A 25,673-nucleotide genomic window follows, 5' to 3' on the forward strand; every position below is an offset into this window, starting at 1 on the left:
CAGCCTGACCCACCTTGGAAAAACCCCCTTCCCAGGGGACATGGACAGAGGGGAAACTGAGGCACGGCAGAAGGGTAGGTGAGCTGTGGGGATGGGCTAGACGAGGACCCTCAGCTCTGGTGTAGCTCCTCTGCACACTCCACCCACCCTGCTGCACGGCTTTTTGGGGGATAGGCTCTGCATGCCTGGATTGTTGCTGGGGCATCCTCAGCTTGCATCCCTCCCTCCCCAGCTATCCCAGATGGGGGGGTCCTAGTGCTCATGGAATGCTTGTGCAGGTGTCCTGGGTTGGAAGAGACCTCTAAAGGTCATCTATTCCACCCCCTGCTATGGGCAGGGACACCTCCCACTAGACCAGTTTGCTCCAAGCCTCATCCAACCTGGCCTGGGACACTTCCAGGGATGGGGCAGCCACGGCTTCCCTGGCTGCCTGTGTAGGCTCCAGCTGGTTCTGGCTCTCACCATGCACCAACCCCCACGGCACCGAGCTGCGGCTTGCTCGGGGCTGGTGCCACTCTCCAGTGAGAGCCTCCACTGTGCAGCACAGCTTCCCCTCCTGAGAGGGGCCCAGTCCTGGGCAGCTGCACTGGGCTGACCTGGGCCCACGAGGGTGCCGGGCACCAAGGACTGCGTGGAAAATCCCACTCATGCATCTGTCTGCAGAGCTCCCGCGGGGCTGGGCTGGGCTGGGACATGATGTTCGATTTGAGGAGCAGGGAGGCACACAGTGTTTGAGGCGCAGCGAGGGATGTTGCATAAGGCCCTTCTGCCTGGCTGGAGTGGAATCTCCCCAGGAGAACGCAGTGAAGGAGACCATGCTGGCTGGGGGTGTCTCCCCTATATCCTGACCCTTGGGCAGACTCTCAAATCCTGCTGCTCTCCCTGTGCTGCCCCAAACCCCCTCCCAGGCAGCTGCTCACGCTGTGCTCAGCATCCCGTACACAGGCTCCAACAGCAACCTGCACCTCCCGAGCCCTTCTCTCTATCTCACCCCTGAGCTGAGGCAGTCGGGGTGAATCCAGGGCTGGCTGGGACACACCAGGGGCTGGGTGCGGGTGTCAGGGGGTGCGGGGTGCTGGGGTGTTTGTTAACCCCTCCAGCACCGTGGGGTAGTGGGGAGGGGGAGCTCTGCAAGGGCTGCCCTGTGCCATTGGCTGGCACTTTGTCACACCACGCTGCAGGACAGGAAAGGCTCTGCCCACCCGTGGGAGGAAGGCTGAGCTCTGAAACAAGGGGCTGGGAACGAGTGGCTGCAATGAGTGGGTTTTGCCACAGCCTGTCCTCTGTGCCTCTGTGCTGTGCAGGACCCCAGGGCTGTGGGGACAGGACAGAGGACAAGGAGAGGCAGCAAACGGGACTCCCAACGCCATCACTGCACCCCTTGAGCGCAGCTGGATTGAGGGGTGCAATTAGAACAAATGGGGCACAGAGCTCATTGCTGCAGGCCAAAGCTTCCCCAGCCAAGAGGGGCCACAAGCATGGCCCAAACATTCCCGAGCACCCCCAAAACCCACCGTAGTGGTCTGGCCAGTGCAAGCACAGCTGGATCCAGCTGCCCTGTGGAACAGCCCTTCCTGGAGCAGCTGTAAACCTGAGAGGCTGGCAGCACTTGGGTTCTCCACAGGCTGCTGCAGTGCCTGTGTGTGCAAGGGATGTGTATGTACGTGGTAGAGGAGCCTGAACCTGCTTACACACACGGAGGAAATGTTATCAGACACACAGGGAAAGTCATCACACGTACTCACGAGGCACATGCGTGTGCCCTTGCACTAGAGCACTTGCAGGGCTGCCTGCACAAGGCTGCTGTGGGATCAGCGTGTTGGGACACACGGAACAGGAGGAGAAAGCCACCCAATAACGATTTCAAGCCCATAGCCTGTGTTTTGCTGTTTACCCAGCGTTTCCAGGGTGCCAACCACCCCCAGCTCTGTGACTCATGCAGGGCTGGGGCTGAGCCACTCTCACCACAGCAGAGACATGAAAGCGTGTGAGCTGTGCTGCTGCAGCACAGGGCATGGCCCCCTACCTGCTCCCTGGCCCCAGGCACTGCTGGCCTGAGGAGGGCTCCAGATGGCCCAGGAGTTGTGTCCCTAGAAAACCCCAGGGGAGGAACTGCACCTTGCTTCAAACATCCTGCCAGCCAGGGGCTCTGCACAAACACCTCCAGGCTTTAACCTGTAGTAGCCATCAGCAGCCCCAGAGATGGAGGGTTTGGGCTTTTTTTTTTGCCCTCCATCACATACCCCAAGGGGTTGAATCAAAATCTGGCTGAGCCCTAAAACAGGGTTGGGGCATTCTGTTCAATCCAGATGACCCATCCTCTTACTCTCATATCATGTTTTCAGATTGCCCAAAATGAAAAAAAAAACAACCAAACAAAAAATATCAATGATGGCTGTGAGAACAAAAACACCAAAGGGAAGAGCAGAGCAGGGGGTACATACAGCTCCACGCAGGCTGAGAAGAGCCTCCTTTCTGCTTGTGTCCCCAAGTCTGCCCTGCACAGGTGTGCCACAGGGGACAGACACCTGCAGGTTCACAGCATTTTCCTACAAAACATCCAGCCCCTGGAAGGGGCTGCTTGCTCATATCTCCAAAAACCTATCTTGGCTCAGGCAGGGCCATCTCAGGGGAATTAAGCCCCAGTGCAAAGGTTTTCCCAGCTGGGGAACAGCACCAACCCAGTATCCTCACCAGTCCCATTCCAGCAATTTCCAGTATCTTCCCCAGTGCCACCACTCTCCCACCTCTTCCCAGCCACAGACACAGCTTGGGGCATGGGTATATACAAAAAGTAGAGTTTATTGCCATTTCTATCTAGATTTACACAACAGTGTCACCGCTTCTGACATCAAAAGCAATGTCCCGTCACACCCCAGAGAACAGGCCAGGGATAGAGGGGAGCCCAAGAACAAGGTGGCTCCTCCACCCCAGTGGGTTGGAGCACAACCTGCCTTGTGGCTCTGCCCAGTGGTCAGTCCAGATCCTCTCAGCGCTGCCACATGGTCCTTCTGTCAGGTGGGATGCCAGAGAGGAGTGAATCTGCCTCCTCCTCAGTGTCACTCGCAATAGTTGTCTGTCCACTGCCAGGTGCTCACCATTCCAGTCTGCCTTCGAATGCCCCAGATGTTGAGATGGGCACGGCTGACCCAGAGCAGGCACCCCACAGCCTCAGAGGCACCTCTCGTGCACATGCTTACACATAGATACAGCTACAGAAGATGCCCAAACTAACAAAACAAGCTTTTTTTAACTTGTAATCCCCACACTGCTGTGCGTTCAGCCACGGTCTACGCTGCAGCTGCCATCCCTGGTGCTGCTCAGTCTGGGTCGGGTTCCAGCAGGCTCCTGGGTGGCTTGCGGGACATATCTGCTTTGCTCACTAAACATCCATCTCCCTCCAATGTCAGGCTTTGCCAGAAAGAGACACCCCCCTGCAGAACGCAGCCACGGCCTGGGGCTTGGCTCCTTCCAACCGCAGGTTCCAGCACGGTGCCAAAGCCTGCCCAGCTCTGCCCTCCAGCAGGGCCCGGGACAGGCACCACAGATCTCCTCCTGGCACCTGGTGGGCGGTTGGAGGGGAGGGGGGGTCAGCTGCCCCTGTCTTCCTTGCAGAAGAGCATCCTCATGAAGGAGACGGCCACTGGCTCTGCGGGCTTGCCAGGGCTACCCAAGGGGCACAGCTCAGTGCCAGGGTCTGGCAGTCCTTCGTGTGAGATGAAGGTGGAAACGATTTTGCAGGAGATTAAGTAGAAAGAGTTCTGTGGCTCTGCCCACCCCGAGGACAGAGCCACCTTACACCGCAGAGCCCCCGGAGTGCTGGGCCGGGGCAGCCACCCCGGGGCTCTGCTCCTCAGGGCACAGCACCTCTGCTGGGAGCCGGGACTGGAACTTCTCCAGCTGCTCAGGGCTGGCCAGGGTCTTCAGGAGGCTGTTCTCACGCTCCAGCTGGGAGTTTTTCTCCAACAGTTCCTTGATTTGCTCTTTCAGGACCTCCACCTCCTCCCGCACAGCATACATCAGATGATTTTTCACAAGATCCTGCAAAAGGCCATAGAAGAGACCAATCAATGGAGAGTAATGCCCGGGGGGTTGCTCCCTCCCGTTCCCAAGTGCTGGGGCAAGTGCCAAATGCTGCAGAAGCTTTTCCCAAGGACCATCCCTCCCCACCCTTGGAACCCCGGCCAGGGCTTGGTGCTCATCCAGCATAGCTGCCTCAGCCGCCATCTCTCTGGTCTCTCTGCATCCATAAGCTCTTTCCAGCCCCCTAACCAGCCCCGGCATTTGGGGGGCTGGAGCTCCCGAGCACCCAGGGCAGCCGGCTCGGGCAGCCCAGACCCCAGAGTCCCCCTGCGCGTCCACCCTCGCTGCCTGCGCACTGCGGAGCGGCTGGAGCCAATGAGCTTCGCGGCGGCCGGACAAAGAGCAGCTCTGCCCGGCAGCGGGATGCGGAGTGGGGACCCCCGCGGGCAGCGGGACCCCCGCCCTGGCCGAGCACCCCCCGGGAGCGGGAAGCCCACCCCCGTGCCCAGCACCCGGGCTGACGGGGGAAGGTGCGGGGCAGAGAGGGCAGCGCTGCAGCTCACCATCGCCTGCTCGATCTTGTTGTCGATGGCCACCACGCTGGCTCCGGAGGCGCTGGAAGAGAGCGGAGAGGCCGAGGGTCAGCACCGAAAACCTCCCTTCCACAGGGGTCCGTGCACCGCGACACCTCCCCCCGCACCAGGGGCGTCCTCCTCCCCAGGGGAATCCATTCATTCCGGCAGCGGTCGCGTACGTCCTTCGCTCCCGGAGCAGCAATGCCCCACCTCATCCGTGGGGCTCGCAGCAGCATCCCCGGGCCCTGGGACGCCCCTTCCCCCAGATCTCTGCGGCGAACGGCGGGGCTGCCCCTACCTGTTGTCGAGCTTCACGGAGACTACATCGCCCCCGAGCAGGGAGGAGAAGAAGGAGATGGAGAAGTTGTGCAGCTGGTAGACAGCCACCTCCATGGGGGACTGGTACATGCCGGTGCTCATGGCTGCGGGCGCAGGGACACACACTCGCACAGTCGGAGCTGAACGCACTGCCGGGAGCGCTGCGCCGCCCCCGCTTTTATCGGCGGCGCCCGCCCTGCCGGGAGGGGCGAGCGCGGCGGGGACCGCCCGCCGCCCGCAGCGCCGGTCCTGCCCCGCTGCTGCCCCCCGGTACTGCCCCCGGTATGGCACACTGCCCCCGGTATGGCACACTACCCCCCGGTACTGCCCCCGGTACCGCACACTGCCCCCGGTACGGCACACTGCCCCCCGGTACTGCCCCCGGTACGGCACACTGCCCCCGGTATGGCACACTGCCCCCGGTATGGCACACTACCCCCCGGTACGGCACACTGCCCCCCGGTACCGCACACTGCCCCCCGGTCCTGCCCCCCAGCCCCGGTACCGCGCCCCTCTGCAGCCCCTCCGCCCCTTCCCCTTCAAACACAGCACGGCGCCGTCCCAGAGCAAGGACGCCCCGCTTCAGCACTGCCCCCCCATGTCTGCAACCCCACTCCACACCCGGAGTCCCGAGACCCCCGGCACCCCTAGTACGACCCCCCATAGCCCACAGGCCTCAGCAGCCCGTTCCCGTGCTCCTGGGCGCCCAGGATGGGATTCGGGGGGACACACGCATCTGCTTGGGGGCTGGGAGAAGGGGTGAACCCGGTCTGCATTTGGAGGTGCAGCCTGCAGGTCCTGCACAGTGAGGCCCAGTGGCTGTGAAAAGAGGCAGGAGGGAAAGGGGAGCCATGGGCATTCAAAATACAAGCCGGGGTGCAAAATAGAAGTGTGAGTGAAAAACAGAAACCGGCAGCTAAAAAAACAGGGCTCGTAACAGAAACGACGGTATAAAACAGAGCGAAACTGGAGTGACAAACAACAGAAACAAGAGCAGAAAAACAACCCGGGCGTAAAAAACAACTCCAGGAAGACAAATGAAAACCTGCGTGCAGAGAAAACCCGGGTGCAGAACCAAACTAGGGTACAGAACACACCCCGAGGTTGCAGAACAACAACTGCGGAGTGCAGAACAAACCCGGGGTACGGAACAACACCCCGGAGTGCAGAACAGCCCCCAGAACAAAGCGGAGGTACAAAACGAACTCGGGGTACAGAGCAAAACAACCCCAGGGTGCAGAGCCAACCCGATGTGCAGAACAAGAAATCTAGAGTGCAACAGAATGAGCTTGTGGTGCAGAACAAATTCGGGGTACAGAACACGCCCTGGGTGCAGAACACCCACCAAGGGATGCAGAGCAAACCTGGAGGTCACAACAAAACCGGGGCGTGTAACAAACTCGGGAGCACTAAACACCAGCACCCCGGGCAGTCCGGGGCTCAGAACAAGCCCGGGTCGCGGCCGGGGCTCGGACCGCTCCGGGGGCCCGGCGGCCCCGCCCGGGTTACATAACGGCGCAGCGGGGGGCGCCCCCCCGCGGGCACGGACGGCACTGCAGCGGCTGCGGCGGCGCTCTGCGGGGCTTGGGCGGAGCGGCGGCCCCGTGCGTGTGTGCGTGTGTGCGTGTCTGTGTGTGTGTGTGTCTGTGTGTGCGTGTGTCTGTGTGTGCGTGTCTGTGTGTCTGTGTGTCTGTCTGTGTGTGTGTGTGTGTGTGCGTGTGTGCGTGTGTGTGTGCATGTGTGTGTGTGTGCGCGTGTGTGTGCGTCTGTGTGTGTGTGTGCATGTCTATGTGTGTGTGTGCATGTCTGTGTGTGTGCGTGCACTCAGAGCAGCATCCCTGTGTGTATGTGTATGCACGTACATATGTGTACGCCCTCAGAGCAGCATCCCTGTGTGTATATGTATGTATGTACATATGTGTAGCCCTCGGAGCAGCATCCCTGTGTGTATATGTATGTATGTACATATGTGTACGCCCTCAGAGCAGCATCCCTGTGTGTGCACTCACGTGCAGCCCCGGTTCACGGCGGGTCCTTCCCAGTCCACAGAGGGATTTATACACAGAACACGCGGGTCTCCTCCGAGAAGTAGGAGCAGGGTCCCTAAAACCCCCCCAGCACCCCAGAGGCTGGAGTGGCACTGCCCACCCGGTGCTGCCTCCACGGCCCTTGGTCGCCCACCTATCTCTGCCCTCCAGATCTGGGGCAGCCTTGCTCAGTGGCTGCTGCTGCCCCTGGCCCCGGGGGCTCATCCCCTGCTGGGCACGGCAAGGCTGATGCTGGACGGCAGATCCCACACTCGGCACAGTGGCCAGGAAAGAGTCAGTGCTGGCAGGGCACATGCACTCCGGGGCTGCTGCAAAGGACACTGATCACCCCAATCCAGGGGTACTGAACGTGGCTGGCACTTGGCTGTTGGGACCTGACTCCTGGATGTGATGCTGTGCCCCTTCCTCAAGCAGGGAGGGAGGAGCAGAGTGCAATTTCCCCATCAGAAAGGGAAACTGAGGCACAGTGCAGCACAGCTGCTGCTGCTGCAAGCAAGACCTAGCCAGGCAGCTCTCCACGAATTGCAGCCCCATCCCAGAGCAGGATGAGGATGCTGTGCTGTCTGCAAACCACAGCCAGGGCACATGTGGGTTTGATGTGGGGATGTGAGAAATCATTTTCTCCCTGGTGGGCCCATCTGGAACCTGTGGAGGGGGATTATGCACATCCCCCTGTGTCAGCACCACTCCAGTCCAAAGCTGCTGTACAGGGGCTGAGCAGGGTGCTGGCACTGAAGAGAATAGCCAGGTGTCTGTCCCCCAAGCCCCGAGGCTGGCCTGTGCTCCTCCCCTCACCCACACCAGGCCCCACTTACCAGTCCCTCCTTCTGAAGAGGCTCGGGGAGTAGGGGGGCTGGAAGGCCATGCCAGCCCGGACCCTGTTCCAGCCCCTCTGCTCCAGCAGCGATGCTGGCTCTGCCTGTGGTGCGTCCCCCCAGCTTGCAGTGGCACAGACAGCCGGAGTGCCGGCTGCACCCAGGGGCTCCAGCCACAGGGTAAACATGCTGGGAGATGACCTCAGCTGCACTCAATTGGCCCTTTCAAGGCCAATGGCCAGTGTGCCATCCCGAGCTGCGCGGGTGCCCCCCTCCCTGGGGAGATGAAAGGCCTCTGTGTGCACTTGTCCCCAGCGTGGCTGGTGGTGGGCTTGGTGGCAGCCCCTGGGACACAGCTTTGTCCCCCTGCTGGGACAAGTCCAGACCACCCACACCAGGGGTCCTTTGATGGAGTTTGCCACTGCAGCTCATGAAGCATGCTGGTTTCACCAGGGAGAAGACAGGAGAGCTGGGGAGAACATTTCCTCCCACAGTTGTGCCGCCTCCTGTCTTCTGCAGAGAGGTGTCAACAGCAGGGAGATGGGGTGGGCAGACCCCAGCCTGCCCCCAGCCCTGGCAGCTGTGCCTGTGTCCCCATCCTGTGATATGGACCCCCAGTCCTGGCTCAGCCTGCTTCCCAAAGGAAGACCCATGTCATGATAGAAGGGACCAAGGGCTCCAGAACCAGCAGACCAGAGCCTGGCTGGTGGTCCTTGTCTCACAGCTTGAGGCTCCTGCTCCCTACCTGGTACCTTTCTGATGCAGCACTCAGGCACCAAGGACTGAGAAAAAACCCCAAATATTTCTGCAGCTGCTGGAGCGCAGCCAGAAAATGCTTTGGGGGGGAATTGCTTCAGCTCTGCCACCTCCAAGATTTTTCCCATGGAGCTGGGACTATTGCAGAAATAAACGGGAGTAAGTGACTGATTTCCCTGCAGTCCTCCTGGGTCCTTGCACCCAGCCCTGCCCACATCACTGCTCAGGGCATGGGCTCCTCACTTAGGCTGGGCAGGATGCTGTTGGCCTTCAAGAGGCCGCAGTGAGGGATGCTCTGGAGGGATGAAGAAGCAGAAGTTTCTTTCCTGGCACTCAGTAAATGAGGGATCCCTACGCTGCTGGTGGCCAGGGCAGGTCAGGCTGGGCAGGGGGCTGCAGCCCCCCTCACATCCCACACCCCACGTGGGGGCAGGGCTCCCAAACGTGTTGTGGGGTGCACACACAACCACGGTGCACCTCGCAGCCCCTACAAGCAAGTCCTGCCTGCACACGTGCGTGCACACACGGCACACCCACACGCCCACGGCCCCTGCATGCACACGTGTGTTTGCAGCCCACACGAGCGTGTGCTCTGCTCACAGGGGCACGCCCTGCACATGCATGTGCACATTGGTGTGCACATATGCAAGCACATTAGTTTAGTACCTGTAGCTGATGATCTTGAGGGTCTTTTCCAACCTGAATGCCTCTGTGACCCTTTGACACTCACTTGGTGTGCCAAACACATGCTGCTGCTCTGCGTGCAGATGCACAGCCCTGCCTGCACCCCAGCACAGGGCAGCTCCACGTGCCCCTGCAAAGCCAGAGGGCACTCCCAGCGCTCAGGAATCACCTGCAGCCCTGCTGGCACCTCCACAGTGGGAGCAGCAGCTCCAGCTCTGCTGGATCCTGCTTTGTTCCAGCTCTCCCCAGGAGCCCCTCTGAGCTGCCCCAATGCCCCACAGCAGCAGGGTCCTACATGGGGCTCCAGCTGTACCCCAAGTGGTGGGGGGAGCCTCTCCTAGCACACCACAGCCCTGGCCTTGCCAGGCTGCTAGCAGCCACCTCCTCTCCCACCACCTGCTCCTCCAAGCAGAGCAGGGTGGGCAACACAACACCTTGTTCTTCCTAAAGAGCCACCACGGACTCACAGCTACCCTGTGGCACCAGTGACGGGCACTGGAGCAGGCTGGGCGAGAGGTGGTGAACCCCCCGAGGCAGCAGCATGGCAGCTCCTGCCCTTACCCACAGTGACAGGAGCTTCAGCAGGCCGGGCCCGGCTCGTGCCTGTGGTTATTCTGGTAACAGCAACAGCAACCGCAATACAGGGCAGTTGTGACACTAATTGTTGTGCTCTCCAGGGGAAAAAAGCACCCGTGGTTGACATCAAGCAGTGAGGAGAGGTGGTGACACCAGCCAGGGAAGGTCTCACCCCAGCAGTGGCCCTGCAGGACACCCCAAAGCTGCCAGCAGCCCCTCAGCCCTTACACAGCCTGTACCTCAGCCCAGGAGATGCCAGCCCCCCTCCTGGGTGACAGCAAGTGACAACCCCCTCCTCAGCAATGGGACTTGGAGTTCTGCAGCCACCACAGAGCTCTGCCAGGGGTGAGAGGGAGGAGGACGAGGGGATTATCTCTTGCTGCCTGGCATCCCACACCTGCACAGTGCTGTGGGTCAGGGGACATGTCAGGGGACATGCCCTCTCCCCACAGCCGTGGGGACAAGCCGTGCTTTTGTGCTGAGCCCAGCGTGCTGGACCTGCTCCAGGCACTGCAGTGCCACACACCAAAGGATGCTCCTGTCCTGGTAGTGGCTGATGGAGCTGGAGGGGTGTTTGGGGCTCCAGGAGCAGCCCTGGCTCCCCAGACTTGGCTCTCCCCCTGCTCCAGGCTGTGCTCATGGCTCCGTGGCAGTTTTCCTGGCTTGCTCTCTCCCAAGGACTCAGCTCAATGGGAGGAAGGCCCTTCAGAGGGTCTGAGGCGTGGGAAATGTTTATAGCCTGGCCTCAGAGACACTGGAGAGCAAACTGGGAAAGGCGCAGAGCCAAGGCTGCCCAGGCTGCTCTGCAGAGCCAGATCTCTGCTCCAAGGGTCAGAGCAGAGGGGAGAGGAAAAGCTTCTTCTTGCAAACACAGCTAAGAAAACTCTGCCTGTCGCAGCCCAAAATCCTGCAGCTGTGGTGGGACCAGCCAAGGGGATGCCAGCACCAGGGCACCCTAGGCACACCCTGCAGGAACAGAGGGAAGCGTGGCTGGGGCCTGTGGCTGCCTACGGCAGGAAGGGCTGCTGTGGGACAGGGCTGAGGAGCTCCAGGCCTCGTCCAGCAGCTCTATCCTGGTTCTGGGAAAGGAGAGGTAGTGCTGGGGGCTGCCCACGGGCAAACAGGCAGCTGAGTCATCTGCCAAAGAATCCCAGGATCCTGAACAGCAACTGCCTGCCCTATGGCATTGGCGTGGGGCTATTGTGCCAGTCCCAAGGGCTGTGGGCCTAGCCCTGCCAGAGCACATCAGTTGTCCAGATCTTGGTTTCCTCCTCCTGAAGATTCCCTGCTGAGCTGCTCCCTGAGGCCTGGGACTATCCTCCAGCTCAGCTGGTGCCTTCCAGGAGCTGCGTGGGACATGCAGAAGCCCCATGCAACCAGGGTCCCCATGCCATCAGAGCCTTGGAGGGGTCAGAAATCCCCCAAGCATGTTCTGGGCGTGTGCTGCTCCAGAGCAGCAGGTAACCACTCCGGGGCACACCTGGACGTGCCTGGGTAGGGATGCAGCCCCTGCCTGCAGAGCTGCTGCTGCTGGCCCAGTCCCAGTCCCAGTCCCAGTCCCAGTCCCAGTCCCAGTCCCAGGCCAGGGGACACCAGAGTCACATCTGGCCTGGACAGAGGTGGTGCCCCTGCCATGCTGGGGAAGCCCAGGGATGGTTTCAGTGAGGGAAGGCCAGAGGGGAACCTACCCTTGGGAAGGCTGACAGGGAACATGTCCTCCTTCCCTTCATGCCCAAGGGAGGCAGAGTGAGCTCTGCGGCCACGGTCAGGGGACACAGTGACCCACCCCAGCAGGCATGGGCAGAGATTGTGGTGTGGAGACTCTTCTAACCTGTCAGGCTGGAGGCAGTGTGGGGTGGTGGAGGGAGCCCTGGTAGGCTCCTGTGTCCAGCTGTGGGGCTGACTGCTTCCTCTGATAAAGGTACTTGGCTGTACTCCCAGTTCTGGTTTTTTCTAGCATGCGAGTGCACACCCTCAAGCCAGCCTGCTGAGAGTTGCAATTTTTCTTTGTCACCAGACCCTCTTCTTCCTCCTGTGCCCCTAGCAGCAGTTGCCTCCCAGCAGCAGTGTGAGGAGGGGAGGTCAGAGAGGACCCAGTTTCAGCCACGCTGGAAGCCAGAGAGGACCCAGTTCCCTTCTCACCATGCTGGAAGGCCCCAGAGTCACAGCTTCCCCAGGCATGCTGGCATAGGAGAGGAAAAGGAAAAAAGGCTCATTGGGTTGTTACCAGCCCTGGATCATGTGGCCAAACATCCTACCTCGCTGGTGTTTGTCAGCACCAGCCCCATGCAGCTGCCAACCCAGTGTGGACACTCCAGTGGGTGCCCTGCCAGGGACTGTGGGCCACCCTTGCACCTCACTGCTCCCCACAAAGGGTCCCCCAGCTGCCGAATGCTGAGGTGAGAGTGCCAGCATGGCACAGCCCAGTGAAAACCCTGCAGCTTTCTCTGAGCACCGTGCCTGGCTGTTGGGGCAGTGCAGCTAACCCAAACCATGCTCCCTGCTCCCATGGACCAGGGATGCCCAGCCCCAGGGAGGATGGCAGGCTGAACCCCTAGCAGAGCTTTAATCCACAAATTTGTCTGTGGAGCAAAGTGTTTCACACCCACGGGCCGGGGCTGGAGTGCTGTCATTGAACTCGGTGTTATCTCCTCTGGTTACCTGTGCCCTGCCTGCTGCTCCTGCCAGCTATGGCTCTGAACTCCAGAACTGTCCTTGCTCCTTAGCTCACTGTGTTTTCCTGGACAGCCCTAACTGGGTCACACCCAGATCCTGGCTGCCCTTTCTGCCCCAGTTTCAGGGGACTGAGGATAGAGCATAGGTGGTTGCAACACCGAAAGACTTCCTGCAGCACGAGGGCTGCACGGTGCCCTTGCACCCACAGCAGGCAGGCAGGGGGCTGCCAGCCTGGCTTCTCCTCCCCAGCCCCTCCTTCAGCTTCCCAGGGATCCTCAGCCTGGGGAGAGAGGAACCCCAAGGCAGGGCCTCTGGCATCCTCCAGGAACAATCCCAGGCCCTTTTTCAGGCAGGAGCGGCGCCCCGGAGCCCTGCTAGGCACTGGCAGCTGCTGCCCTGCGGCTGCAGGAGTGCCCACTCGCTAATTGGGAGGCAGCTCGTTATGTAATGAGGACGGAGGCAGGGGATCTGCGAGAGCTGTGCACCCCACGCTACCCAAATCTGCTCTTCCAGCCCATAAGAATCCTTGTTTATAGAACCCCTCAAGCCCTTCACTGGCCCCTTCTACAGGTGCTGGAGCCTGGTGCTCTCCTGACATTCCCCCCTCACACAGCCCCCTGAGTATCAGGCTAGCCCAGAGGTCCGAGGCTGTGAGGGAAGGAATATCAGGAGATGGCAAAGATTTCCAAAAGAGGATCTTACCCCGATGTATGTTGGTTCAGCTCTCTTTATTCTGTGGTGTCCAAGGGGAGAGCGGGGCAAAAGAGGACGAACAGGAAATGTCAGGGGTCTGTACAGACTTTGGACAGGGTGAGCTTCCCTGGCTCTCCCCCAACCCCATTGGGGCAGGAAGGAGGGGTCCAGGGTTATCTGATCAGAGTCACAGGGTCCCGGGGAAGGGGGAATAGAGTGCCCATGAGCTCACTGTAACACTCTCCTGCCTGGCCCAACGCTTGGGGGGAGCCCCAGCAAGAGCCCCCAAATAGCCCAGGGACAGCCTGACCCCGCTGAGGGGGCAAAGCCCAGACAGGGCTGACCCGGGGGGGCTGGGGGCAGAGGAGCTGTGCTGGGCTGGCACATGAGCCAGCACCCACAGGAGGTCAGGCAAGGACAAGCAGGGCAGCATGGCTTCAGCAGAACCGTGTTATTAATACCCCGCCTGGCCTTTGCAAGGAATCCCGGGCATTTCAAATCAGGGACCTTCACTGAAACCCGGCCATCACTGACATTTCAGAACAATAACAATGTGAAAGACAATCAGTTCCTGGCAGGATGGATACCTGTGGTGCTTCTCTGTGTGCCTGACCTCAGCAGCCAGCTCTCACCTCGCTTGTGCCAACCCTGGAGAACAACCTGAGACCATCCCCTGCCTCCAAACCACCCGGAACAGTCCTGATCCTTTTCACAGGTATATCACTGTGATGATCTCACTTAGGGACATGCAAATGTCTTGTCTTGCCCCATGGCATCTACCATCCCCTGCCATTCTGGACAGGGCTGCCATCCCCATGGAATTGCAGGTGGGGGTGGCAAGGACTGGATCCCATCCTGATCCTGGAGTCTGAAGGGCCCAGAGTTTCTTCTCTGCCACCAGAGCTGTTCTGCAGCAAAAGCTCCCTCAAATACACACACACACACATATATATATGTAAAACTCAGCACACAGACAGAGAATGATCTCCTGTCCCAAAGCCAGCCACATTCAGCACCTGGATAAATATAACTCAGAGCTCATTTGCAAAGCATCAGGATGGGTTGTAGCCTCTCACCTCTCCAGCCCTCTTCCCCCAGCACACACCCTGGGGTAGTTGATGACCTCAGAAGTCTTTTCCAACCTAACGGGTCCTGTGATTCTCTGCCCTCTACCAACAGGGCCTCAGTCCTTCCCAAGGGCAGGATCCACCTGGAGCCTCCCTGGCCTTGGCAGTCCACACAACGCACACGGACCCAGACACGGTCACGTCCCCTGGGCACACACACAGCTGCCAGGCTCTGACAACATACATCCCAAGCCTTTCCAAGCCCTTTGGTCTCGTGCAGGCCATGGTGCTCCCCCAAAATACAGTCAGCTTTAACACTTTGTGCTGGGCAGTGGGCAAGGAGGTGGTGTCAGGTCCCAACAGAGACTGTCCAGGATCAGGCCAAGTCTCACCAGGAAAGGATAATGTGATGCTGAAGAGAGGGGGCAGATGCTGGGATCAGAGCAGATCCCTGCAACCTCCTTCAGCTCCAGCCTCTTCCTCACTTTTACAGTTTAAAGCCAGAAAAAATCCTGCCCAGCCTTTTCCCCACAGGGCCATGCTGTCATCCCTGCCTGACCTTGGGACACCTATTTCTGCCTGTGCAGAGCCAAATGCCTGTCCTAGCAGATGGGTAGGACTGGATTCTCCAGCACTGGAAAATCCCCAGAGAACCAAGATGACAGGTTCCTGGGAAGCTGACGTTGGCATCACCAGACTGGCTCAGCTGTGCCAGCCCCCTTGGCCACAGCCTTGTGGTCAGGGGCAAATGATTCCCCCCCAAGGGGCTGGAGGGGCTGAGCATGGCTCTCCTGTGCTTCGGAGAGTGTTGAGAAAATCCTTCTGGAGAGAGCTGGGTCTTGCAGGAGCAGGCAGGGACAGGCATGGTGCACGGTGTGGCACGTGCTGCTGCCAGCCCTGCCGTGCCATGCCAACCCAGTGCGCTGTGGCAGAGCCCCTGTGAGCCTGCTCTGCTGGGACACAGGCCCCAAGTCTGCTGGGTCATGGGCTGGGGGTCCCAAGGTATTGGGATGCCCATGATGGAGACCACAGCAGGCTGAGCTGGCTGCCTGCCTGACATCTTCCCGAGGGTGGGAGGATTTGGGCATGCCAAGGTCAGCACCTCCCAGCAGTACCAGCTGAATGCCACTGAAATAAAATCTCCCCAGCACCTTAGTGGTGTGCAGGGCTTGCAAGCAACACTGCAGGCCACAGGTCAGGCCATGTGCAGCTCTGTCGTGTGAGAGCAAAGCAAAGAAAACCCTGGTGCATGGCTCTGGAGGGCGGGGAGACTCTCCTGGCCCCCTCCATGGCAGAGCTGTCCCAGGGCCAGAAGAAGGAGAATAGGACAGCTCAGTCCTACACCCACACCTCTCTCACGCTCACTCATGGCTGCTCTCCCCATCAATGTGTCCTTGTTGCTTCAGCCCACATTCAGCTGGCATGCCTGCCCTGGCCCTGCCAGCCCGGGATGCCCTTTATGCCCTGGCTCCTCTCCTGCACTGCCGCCGCAAAGTGACACCCGACAGACAGGAACAAGTGGTGCTGTGACACAAATGCCACCCTGCTGCTGCTGCCCTGGCAGCTCCTGCTTGCTGGCCCGACCTTACAGGAAAGGCAGTGCTGCCCTGCTTTGCCCAAATTCATGCTTCCCCAGCCCCTCACACAGAGCTTCCCTGCCTCCCATGACTCCTGTGCCTTGCCCAGGCCTGGGAGAAAGTGGCCCTCAGCTCCTTTCATGGCTCAGACCTAAGGATGGGTCACTGCCCAACCTGTTGGATGGAGCAGCAGGTCTGGCAGTGCCTACAGCTGATCTGGCTATGCAGAGGTGTCCCCTCACAGCCTGGAGCAGGATGGGCACAGGCTGGCCAGGCTGCCAGGAATGGCTGGGCAGGAATGCTGGCACAGCTGGCTGATGTGGGCAAGCAGGCTGGTATGCACCTCCTCTTCCCACCCAGAGCCAGGCAGGGCCTGCATGGATCACAGGCTAGCACACACCCAGGGTGCTGCTTCCCCTGCAGGGCCGACCTCCTCCCACAGCCCTGGCTCCCCTCAGCCCCCTGGCCCAGGACAAGGTGCCATGGGCCTGCTCTCCCTGGCCTACACTCAGCTGGGCTTGGTTTGGGTCTGGGATAACGTTGGCATTACAGAGGGATGGCAAAGACCTTTCTGCCCACTTCACTGGCACCTGCAGGGAGAAGGTGTCCCAGCCAGGGTGGTGGCAGCTGTCCTCCCTATACCTGGTGCTTCCATGTGAGTTTGCTGAGACTTCCCTGGAAAGCAGTTTGTGATGCCCTGTGTGAGGACACAGTGGGGAGAAGCCCTTTCTGCACAGGATGCTGTGCCCCCCTGAAACAGCAGGGCTTTCTGCATGAGCATGAGCCCTGGAGGCAATTGGTCCAGAGCATGTCTTCCTTGTGCATCCCTAACAACATCCCTGCTGTGAGCAAAGGGTAGGGACAGCCTGGCAGGGACCACCCAGCCACAGAAACCCCTAAAGACAGGTTAGACATGCTGAAATGTGTGTTGTCTGAGAAGCCCAGCACTGATCTGACCCTGACTGAGTTGTCTCCAGCCAGCCCCTGAGCCAAACTCAACTCTGGGTTTAGGATCTTGGGCATCCCATGCTGCTCTGATGTCAGCTACACACAGGGATGTGTACCCACACAACTTTCCAATCCTCCTGTGCTGCTGCAGGAGCACATCAGCCAAAACGATGGGCACCAAATGGTTTGGGCTCCCTGGTACCAGCAACAGGGTGCCCTTATCAGTCATGTTATCAGGGTGTTCCTCTGGCACCCACAATCCTCTGCCGTGCATGCTATCTGCTCTTGGATGTGTTGGCTCATTCCCCAGAAGGAGAAAGTTCAGGCTGGAGCAAAACAACTGCAAACACAGGTGTGGGCACACCTGGCTCCAGTGCCCGGGGCCACGCACCCAGCTCTGCCATGCTGTGCCACCTGGGGGTGACGGGGGATCCCCAGCAGCCTCCAGCCCGAGGTGCCTGGACCCTGGCTGGGATAGAGGGACACAGCCTTGCACCACAGCCTGTCACAAACACAACGCATGGAGCCTCTTGGGACACATCACAAACAGGGCACAGAAGACAGGCAGCAAGGAGTGCTCAGGGACACTGAGAGGGAGAAATCTTTGTCCCTTGGCGTCTCTGCTCACTCCCTACCTCGCCAGGAGCACCGCAGGTCCTGCCCCAGCAGCGGTGAATCGACAGCAGGCTGCTGTGCCCATATCAGTGGCCTCTGGCCCGCAGGCACTGCCACTGACTGCCCCAGGTGCTCGGCTCTGACCCCGGCCCTGGCAGCCCGTGCTGGGGACAGTGTCTCGCTTCCCCCCTCACCCACCGTGCCAGCTTGCTGCCGCCTCCCGGGAGGAGCGGAACCTCTCGCTCCCGCTCCTTCTCACCCGGCTAGGTTCCCTGCTCCCCGTCCGGGCCAGGCAGCGGCGCCTTGGCAGGTGTCCCAGCTCCTCCTTTCCCACCTGAGCGGCAGCTCGGCGTTATGTAAGCGCAGCTAGAGCGAGGCCGGCTGCAGGCAGCAGCCTCTCGGCGTCAGACGCTGCCGGGCGAGGAGGCGGGAGCGCGCCGGGGCGGCTCACACGCGTGGGGCAGCCACGTGTGAGCCCACCTGCCTGCCAGCCCGGAGCCCGCCCACGCTGCGTGTGCTGGGCAGGGCACGGCGCGGCGCCTCCGCACGCGTGGGTGCTGCTCCCCTGCGCCTTACACACCCACGGCGGAGCGGCAAGCCCCGGAGCCGCTGCCCGCCGTGCCAGCCAGGCGCACATCTGTACCTGAAGCGCTGATGGGCCACACATCTCAGGGTAGCAAATATTTCCCAGCTGCTGAAGACACCCGCAGTCTCGGGCACCTGCGGCACTACTGGCCCAGCTCGGCTCTCTCGGGCTGAACTGGGAGACCCAGACCTGCTAGCCCCCATACAGGCTGTGCCCCCACAGGGTGTCACCAGCTCTCTCTGTCACCAAAGCCAGCCCCACACAGCGCCAGTGCAGGACCTGAGACAGCTCTGTCCACTCCTCACCTCCGGGGCTCACCTCATCAGGGCTGGGGAGCCTGCAGAGTGGTAGCCCCTGGGACCTCCTGTTCAGTCTCCTCTGTCCTCGCTGCTAGAGGAGGGAGCAGGGCAGACCCCACAGTCCTGCCGCCTCAGTCTGCCAGGGAATGGAGCACGTTCAGCTGTGGGGGCACAGGGAGTCAACCCCGAGACCAGCTCGGGCAGGGCAGAGCCACTTTCCAGTGGTACCAGGGAAGTACCACTCGGGGCCAGACCTATGTCCACTCCGGGGAGAGCCAGGGGAGCTGCCGAAAGGGCAGGAGCTGCTGGCCCTGGGACTCTTCTCTTGGGCTCCCTAGCCAGGCCCTCGGTGACACTCAAGATGGCTTTCGAGGCAGCACACTGCTTCCCAAGGAACCTGCTGCGCTCTCCACGCAGGATGGGGCCGATGCCTGTCTGTCGCTGGACACTCTCCACGCCCCTGCGGGCACTGTGTGTGTGGACAGAGGTAGCCAGGGAATGAGCACAGAATCCAGCGGCCAAGACACACAGCTGGGGGCTGTTGTCACTGCCCGGCAGCCACAGGGCACCACAAGACGGGCACGGCGGGCATGACGGAGCAAAGCCACCCAGACCCGCACCCAGGGATGGGCTGGCACCTCGTACGGACTCCGTGCCAGACGCGGATTCTTCCCCACCCAGATTCCACCGCCGCTGACACCCCCCAGCCCCCGGGTCACACAAGTCCCCTTCTCTTGCCAGCCCCACAGCGCTGCCAGCTCCGAGCCCGCTGCCCCGGGGCGCACGGCCCCCGGCAGCTCTCAGGCTCCTGGCGGCGACACCCACCTGTGGAAGAGGAGGAGGATGGAGAGCAGGGTCTGGTCGATGTTCCTGTTGCAGATACCCTGGTTGAAGAGGTAGCAGGGGTCCCGCACGACGGGTTCCAGCGAGTCCTGGCGCATGATGGAGCTCAGCTTGTCGGTGTTGAGGTTCTGTCGGACCAGCTGCTCCCGCAGCTGCCGGAAGCTGCTCACGGTGGGGCTGCCCGGGTTGTTGTTCTCGCCCTCGGCCCCCTCCTCCAGCCCGCTCCGGTTGGCCAGGTCCAGGCAGCAGCTGCAGCAGTCCAGCCCCACGGGCGACCGGCACTCCTCCGCGGGCGACGAGGACATCCCGGGTGGCCCCGCGCCCGGCCACGGCGGCGCCGCCGGGGCCGCTCCCGGGGCGGCGGAGAGCGAGCGGCTGCAGGACGCGCCCGGTGCCGAGCGCCGCGAGCGGCCCCCGCCCGCCCCGCTCCCGTTCCGCCCGCCCGGCCCCGCCCCGGGCCCGCTCCGCCCCGGCCCGCCCCGGGCCCGTTCCGCCCGCCCCGGTTCCGCCCCGTCCCGGCCCGTGCATCCTTCCTCCGCTCCGCTCCTCTCCGCTCTCTTCTCGCCGCTCCGCCCCGGCCCAGCCGCTCTCCGCCCGCCCCGAGCAGCCGCTCCCCGGCAGCGCAGCCACCCCACGCCTGGGTCCGGGAGAAACTGGCGAGTTGTGACTGGGGTGACAAAGGGCCGCGATGCCCCTTCCCGATGGGGAGCCTCGCCCGCTCTGTGCTTTCCGGGGGTGGCGTGGGCGCTCAGAGGCTGGCGCTGCCCGCGGCATCACTCCCTGAAGCATTGGCACGGGCAGCACGCGTGGCTCCGGAGACGGGGCAGGAAATAGGAAAAGGGGGATGGAAGGCCCCAGGATGGGGGGAAAAGCCAGGAAGGACCTGGCTTCACTGCTGGGAACGTCTGGGAGCTGTCTCGCCCGAAGCCAAGCTAGGCATGGGTGGAACGCACGAAGCCCGGGGGCTATGGATGCTGGTTGGGCAGGCTGAGAGTCTCGGCAGATGCCTGGGGCTCGGGGTTGTGCAAGGGAAAACGGGGATTTCTAGGAAGAGGAAAAGTGGCTTCCCTGGCACTGTTGCATCTCAAGGTGAACATTTCTGCCACCACTCAACTGCACTGGGGGGCTAATGAAGAGTGATTGGGGCACATGGTGCTGTCCTGATGGGGCTGGGGCATGAAACAACACCTCAGAGAGGTGGACTGGCCCAGGACCCTGGGAATGAGATTCGGGAAGGTGACAAGGCTTCGAAGCACCTGCAGAGATGGGATGAGAGGGAGGCTACTGTCCCTGCTGGTCAATGAGCCCCGGGGCCAGCCTGGAGAGCCTCAGCCTTCAGAGAGATGAAAAGCCGGGAGCTGGTGGGGGGGGGCTGGGCAGGGGTCCAAGGAAGCAGAGCTGCCGAGGGGAGGGGCGGGCAGGCCGGGGAAGCCCGCCTGGGCAGGCAGGCGGATCCGTACTACGGGGTTGCAAAAGGGCTGGTGGAAGGAGCTGCAGGAAACAGCGATCAGACGATTGCAGCATGTCTGAAGGGCGCGGGATTGATAAGAGGTAAACCAGGTCAAAATCTGACCGGGCGAAGCCACTAGAGCACTGGAACAGCAGAGGTGCCGGTGGCAGCGCAGTGCCCGCCGGGGTTGTTAACGGGGTGGCTACAGGAGCGTCCAGCAAACATTCCCGTTCTCTGCTTAAAGTGAAGAAGGAAGATGCATGCCATGAGGATGGAGCAGCTTCCAGGCCATTAGCAACCTGGGGAGCCACGAGACTCCCAGATCCACCAGAGATCCACAGCTGGGGTGTGCTTGGGCCACGGTGAGCTCGGGCAGGGCTTCCCATGCCAGCCCCATCGGACCGGGGAACCGGCAGGATCCGGCTCCCGGTGGAGGTGGCACCGGCCTGGGGTCCAAGTGTGGGCGGGGGAAGCTGTCAGCCCCGGGATGATGCTGACAACAGGTGAATTCCTAAAGGACGGACGACCCGCAAGCTGCCCCAGGAGCGTCCTCTCCTTGTGTGCCCTGGTGGATGCCGAGGGCTGTTTTGGAGGTGCTTCCTCAGCCCTTCTTGTGGGCGATAAGGGAAGGAAGGGAATTGAGTCTCACCCATCTGCGCTGTGGCAGGGGCTAGTGAGGGGGATCCCTGGTGACCCCATGGGGAGGACCCACGGAATCCGCGGGGCGCTGCGATTTCTTCCATCCTCCCGGTTTCCGAGCGGCCCCGAGCGCTGCGCTCCGGGCGGGCTGCGCCCCTCGCCCCGCTCCGTGGGCGGGCGCCGCGGGCCCGCGGGAGGCTGCTGCCATCCCGTGGGCACACGGGGAAGGACGAGCCCCGGGCTGGCTCCCCTTCCTCGGCCCCAGCTCCCCAGTGGCTCTGCCCCGGGCCCGGGGCGTCCTGCCCGGCCCGACGGCGCTGGAGGTGGCTCCGGGTGCAGGTCGCTGACTCCCCCAGGCTCCCTGTGCCCTCTGGATGTGCCTCCTCACCCACGGCCCCTCCAGCTGCACCAGAGCTGCCACACGGGGCTCGGGGCTGCTACCCAGCCATCAGCTCCTTGCTCCTCCTCTGCAGCCGGCACACATCGTGGGCTGCCACCTTCTCACGTGCAAGCCACCAGGAGCTCTCCGAAGCCCCAGATCCGGGAGCCACATCCTGGTTCAAGGTGATCAGCTGGTGGCGGCAGCTGGAAAGTAGGTTTCCTATGTTTAGCTCTGGCCTTTTTGGGTCCTGCTGTTCGTGGGACTGGGACAGTGCTAGTTTCTGCAAACCCGCCTCCCTCAAGGGCACGCACGTGCTCCACACTCAGACATTCATTGCAGCCCTAAGCCACAACTGGCACAGGGTGGCATGCTGGAGGGAGTGAGGGCTCGGCTGGCTCTGGGGCAGGGCAGGGACAGCTTTCACCTGGAAGCCTACTGCACTCATAGGGGCTCCATGTTAACCCCCTGCCTCTGAAAGGGGTTCCCTACCCCTGGCTGAAACACAGGGTGTTCTGCTCCCAGCTCAGGGCAGGGACTCCAGTCCTGCCCCAACTTCTCCTGCAGCCCCCTGGACAAGAGGGAAGGGGAGAACGGGGGAATGTGTGGGGCTGTGGGGGCCTGGGTTCAGCCAGCTCTGTGCCAGCCGTGTGCCATCCGTCTCTCTGGTGCCTGTCCAGGTCCCCCGGCCACAGCCCCTCTCCCCAGCGCTCCCTTTGGGAAGACCCTCCCTGTGGAGTCTGGGAGAGAAGATGCAGCACCCTGTCCTGTTCTCAGGTGGTATCCAGATCACCTCCTCTCCCAAAGACCCCACTGCAGCTGGGTCAGAGCCAGCTCTGGGTGCCTGTCCTGCCTTCCCCGTCCCCTCCCCGCTGGTGCGGTGGTGAGAGCTGGCTCATGCCACCACCCATCTGCTCCAGGGGAGCCGCGGGTGCCAGGCCCCTGCCAGGCGACCCCCCTGTGCCTCCACGGCGCTAAGAATAACCAGCGCCGTCAGCAGCCGTGGTATTTGCAGGCACCGCCAGTGCCACCCCCGTGCCAGCCTGCTGGGCACAGGAGCCATCTGCTGCCTGACGTAATCACAGCCGTGGGGAGATGGATGGGTGGGCAGCCTTGGGGGCCACGTGTGGCTGCGAGGAGGGCTCCTGTCTCCCCCCCTCTGCCCCCCCTGACCTGAGCAGGGGCCAGGATGTTACAGTGCGCTCAGGCCATGTTTTCCCCCATTCCCCGGGACCCCTGTGACTCAGATCAGCCTGGTCTCCTCCTTCCTGCCCCAACGGGGTTGGCAGAGAGCCAGAGAAGCCCTCCCTGCCCAGAGCCCAGATAAACCCCTGACCCTTCCTGTTCATCCTCTTTCCCCTACTCTTCCCCTGGACCATAGAATAAAGAGCTGGACAACCACATCGGGGTGAGAGCCTCTTTTGGAAATCTTTGCCCATCTCCTGATGTTCCTCCCCTCAAGGCCTTGTTTCTCCGGGCTAGCCTGATAATTTAGGGGCTGAGAGAGGGGGGAAACCATCCCACCAGGATGCTGTGGTGGGACATGGAGGTACTGCTGTCCTGCGCCCAGCATGGGGACGTGGGGAGCTGCCTGCCCTTCTTTTGTCCTGCTTTTTCCAGTGTTCCACAAACAGACACCCTGTCTGTGGCACCCCTAGGAGATTGGGGCAGCCCCCAGGGCTGGTGACAGCAGCTCTGCCTTCCTGCCTGCAGAGGGATGGGGACACAGCAGGCTCAGTCACCTGGAATCTCCATTAAGGGAGTAGAGCCACCCCAGAGATGGTGCAGAGCAGTGTGTGGGGCAGCTCCCCTGAGCACCAGGGCAGCTCTTTCTCCTGTGCATGGGGCCACAAGGACCAACACGGCTCCTCGAGCTTCATGTGTGGTGGAGCTGGCAGAGGGATGGCCTCCAGCTCTTGCCACTCTATTATTGGGGATTCCCACCTGGACTATTCCCCAGGAATGCAGAGCTGCTGCTTCTCCTCTGGAACTCCTACGAGCTGCATTTGCCCCTGTGCCCAGGCTCTGAAGAGAGGATTCTGCAGGGACACCGTGCTCCTATCAAGGGCAAACATAGTGCAGAGCCTTCCTCCTAGGCTGTGATGTGAATCATGCAGAACCAGGCTGGGATGTTTCCTCCTCTCTGTGTGACACTCCAGTAAATCATATAGGATGTCCTGACAGCCTGGGCCAAGGCAGCCTGTGGCATGTGGGGTTTCTTGCTCTCCCTTCGGCATGGGGATTCCCACAGCCCTGCAAGTGGCCCTGGGCACAGTGGTATTGCCAAGGGACATTTCCTACTGGGACAGAGGGTAATGAGCTATCCCAGTGCAAAGCTTTTCAGCTCATTGGGGAAGGATTAAAACCAAGCTGTCATTTGCACGGGATTGATGAAAGCCTGGGGTTGTCTGGCAACAGAGAGGTAAAACTTCCTGTTCATCCACGTGGCAAGCACTAATTGGCATCGAGAAACCATCTTCAAGCTCTGTGAGGAGCACAGCAAAGGGTCATAGGAGCTGCAGGGATGCACTGGGGGAGTAATTAAATCATTTTGGCATGCAGGAGTGTGGGTGCTGCTGGCCAGGCTGGCAGAGCACGGGGCGGGCAGGCAGGGCTCAGCTCTGTGCCACTTTGTTTGGAAATTGGGCTTTGGACTTGAGCAATCTCTGCCCATGATCTGAGACTGGGGACACTCCCTGCAAAGGACAGGTGAGGTTTGGGGTAGAGGTTCAGTAGGGATGGAGTCACACTGGTCGTTTGGATATTTTCAGATTTAATTTTTTTTTTATAAAATAGCTTTTGCTTCCCTCTGGTGGGGAAGAATTGCTGTGCCAGAGGGATAAAGTCTATGGCTGCAATTAGACATGTCATGCCACAGTGAAAAACCCTTCCTGGGTGCCCCCTGCTCTGGCAGGGGCAGTGGGTGATGAGCCACCTGCCGTGCCACCCACAGGTAATGCCTCCATCTCTGATGCCTGGAGCTTTGCACTTCCCCACTTTCCTGCCTTCATTCCCAGCCTGTGATTCTCAACACGTTCCCAGGTGTCCCGGGAGGTTGTTAGGAATAACCCTGTTCCTGCTTGGCCCGGGTGAAATGAGCCCGGCGGGTCCCAGAGCTTTTGGCTCTTGCACCACTGGAGCAGAGGACACAGGGCATGGCAGAAGCTTGGGGAGGAGGTGGGATGGCAGGGTGTGGGACATGGGATGCTGGATCATCCCAGGTCAGGTGCAGATGGAGCAGTGGAGTTGTTGCAGAGGACACATGAGGTGGTGGGAGCCATCCCTCCCTCCTGCAGTGCACTCAAGAGGACTCCCAGGCACGAGTGGATGTGTGTCTGTGTGCTTCCCTTCCTCATCCTCACCTCTGTGGGGCTTCTCTGTGCTCCTGGGTGTTGGCAGTCGTGGCAAGTACCAGGAATGTTCTTATTTTTGGTGGCATTTGAAAGAATGTACAAATATTCAATGAGCTATTACATCTTTCCCCTGAGACTTGTGAGCTGCCTCCTCCCAGCAATAAACTCCAGTTTTGAACATTTTGAACTAAGAAGTGTTTTTGGCTGTGAGTCCCTCTTTCCAGCCCTTTTGGGAAAGGGGGAGCAGGGTGTGTGAGTGCTAGCTCAGGGCTTGCCAACACACCCACCCTGCCAGCTGGGAGCAGCAGCAGTGGATTTAGCCTGAGGTGCTAGAGCCTGGCACCTGCTGGCCCTGCAGATGAACCCATTGCTGGTGCCACCACAGACCCAGTGCTGATGCTCCACTCCTCTGCCAGGGCTGCCTGGCATGCTGCTGGCAATGCAACAGATACATCCCCCTGCAGGCTCGTCTCTGGTGACACGATGGGAGCACAGTGGGCTCAGGTATGTTTGTTTAGAGTGACCCAAGAGCACATTGGACTGTCCAGTTTCCTCCTGGCTGGGTACCTAGGCAGACCCTCAGACTCTGAGCTTTGTCTGGAGGGATTTTGGGGATACCACCCCACTCAGACCCTTCCCTCAGCCTGTTTCTTTTGCCCAACCTCCTATACCTGTCCTCAAATGGCCATGATGGGCACGCAGCAGGTAGGCAGCCTTGGAGACCTTCTTGCCCTGGAGATCTGTGGCAGCATC

At 61.0% G+C, this 25,673-nt stretch overlaps 1 protein-coding gene across 2 annotated transcripts; it reads right to left on the reverse strand.

The window, feature by feature from the left end:
- Positions 1 to 2,782: 2,782 nt before the first annotated feature.
- On the reverse strand, positions 2,783 to 19,478 carry TSC22D3 (TSC22 domain family member 3). 2 transcript variants are annotated; one of them, XM_077786567.1, is made up of 3 exons: positions 19,082 to 19,478; positions 4,587 to 4,638; positions 2,783 to 4,041 (listed from the first exon to the last, which is right to left on the reverse strand). In XM_077786567.1, the coding sequence occupies exons 1-3, from the start codon at positions 19,402 to 19,404 to the stop codon at positions 3,796 to 3,798; spliced, it is 621 nt and encodes a 206-aa protein (XP_077642693.1). In that variant the 5' UTR covers positions 19,405 to 19,478; the 3' UTR covers positions 2,783 to 3,795. The 2 variants fall into 2 exon arrangements, with proteins under 2 accessions (XP_077642693.1, XP_021403484.1); XM_021547809.2 differs by lacking the exon at positions 19,082 to 19,478 and adding an exon at positions 4,897 to 5,057.
- Positions 19,479 to 25,673: the final 6,195 nt, after the last annotated feature.

Source organism: Lonchura striata, chromosome 14 (genome assembly GCF_046129695.1).
Source record: "Lonchura striata isolate bLonStr1 chromosome 14, bLonStr1.mat, whole genome shotgun sequence".
Lineage (NCBI taxonomy): Eukaryota > Metazoa > Chordata > Aves > Passeriformes > Estrildidae > Lonchura > Lonchura striata.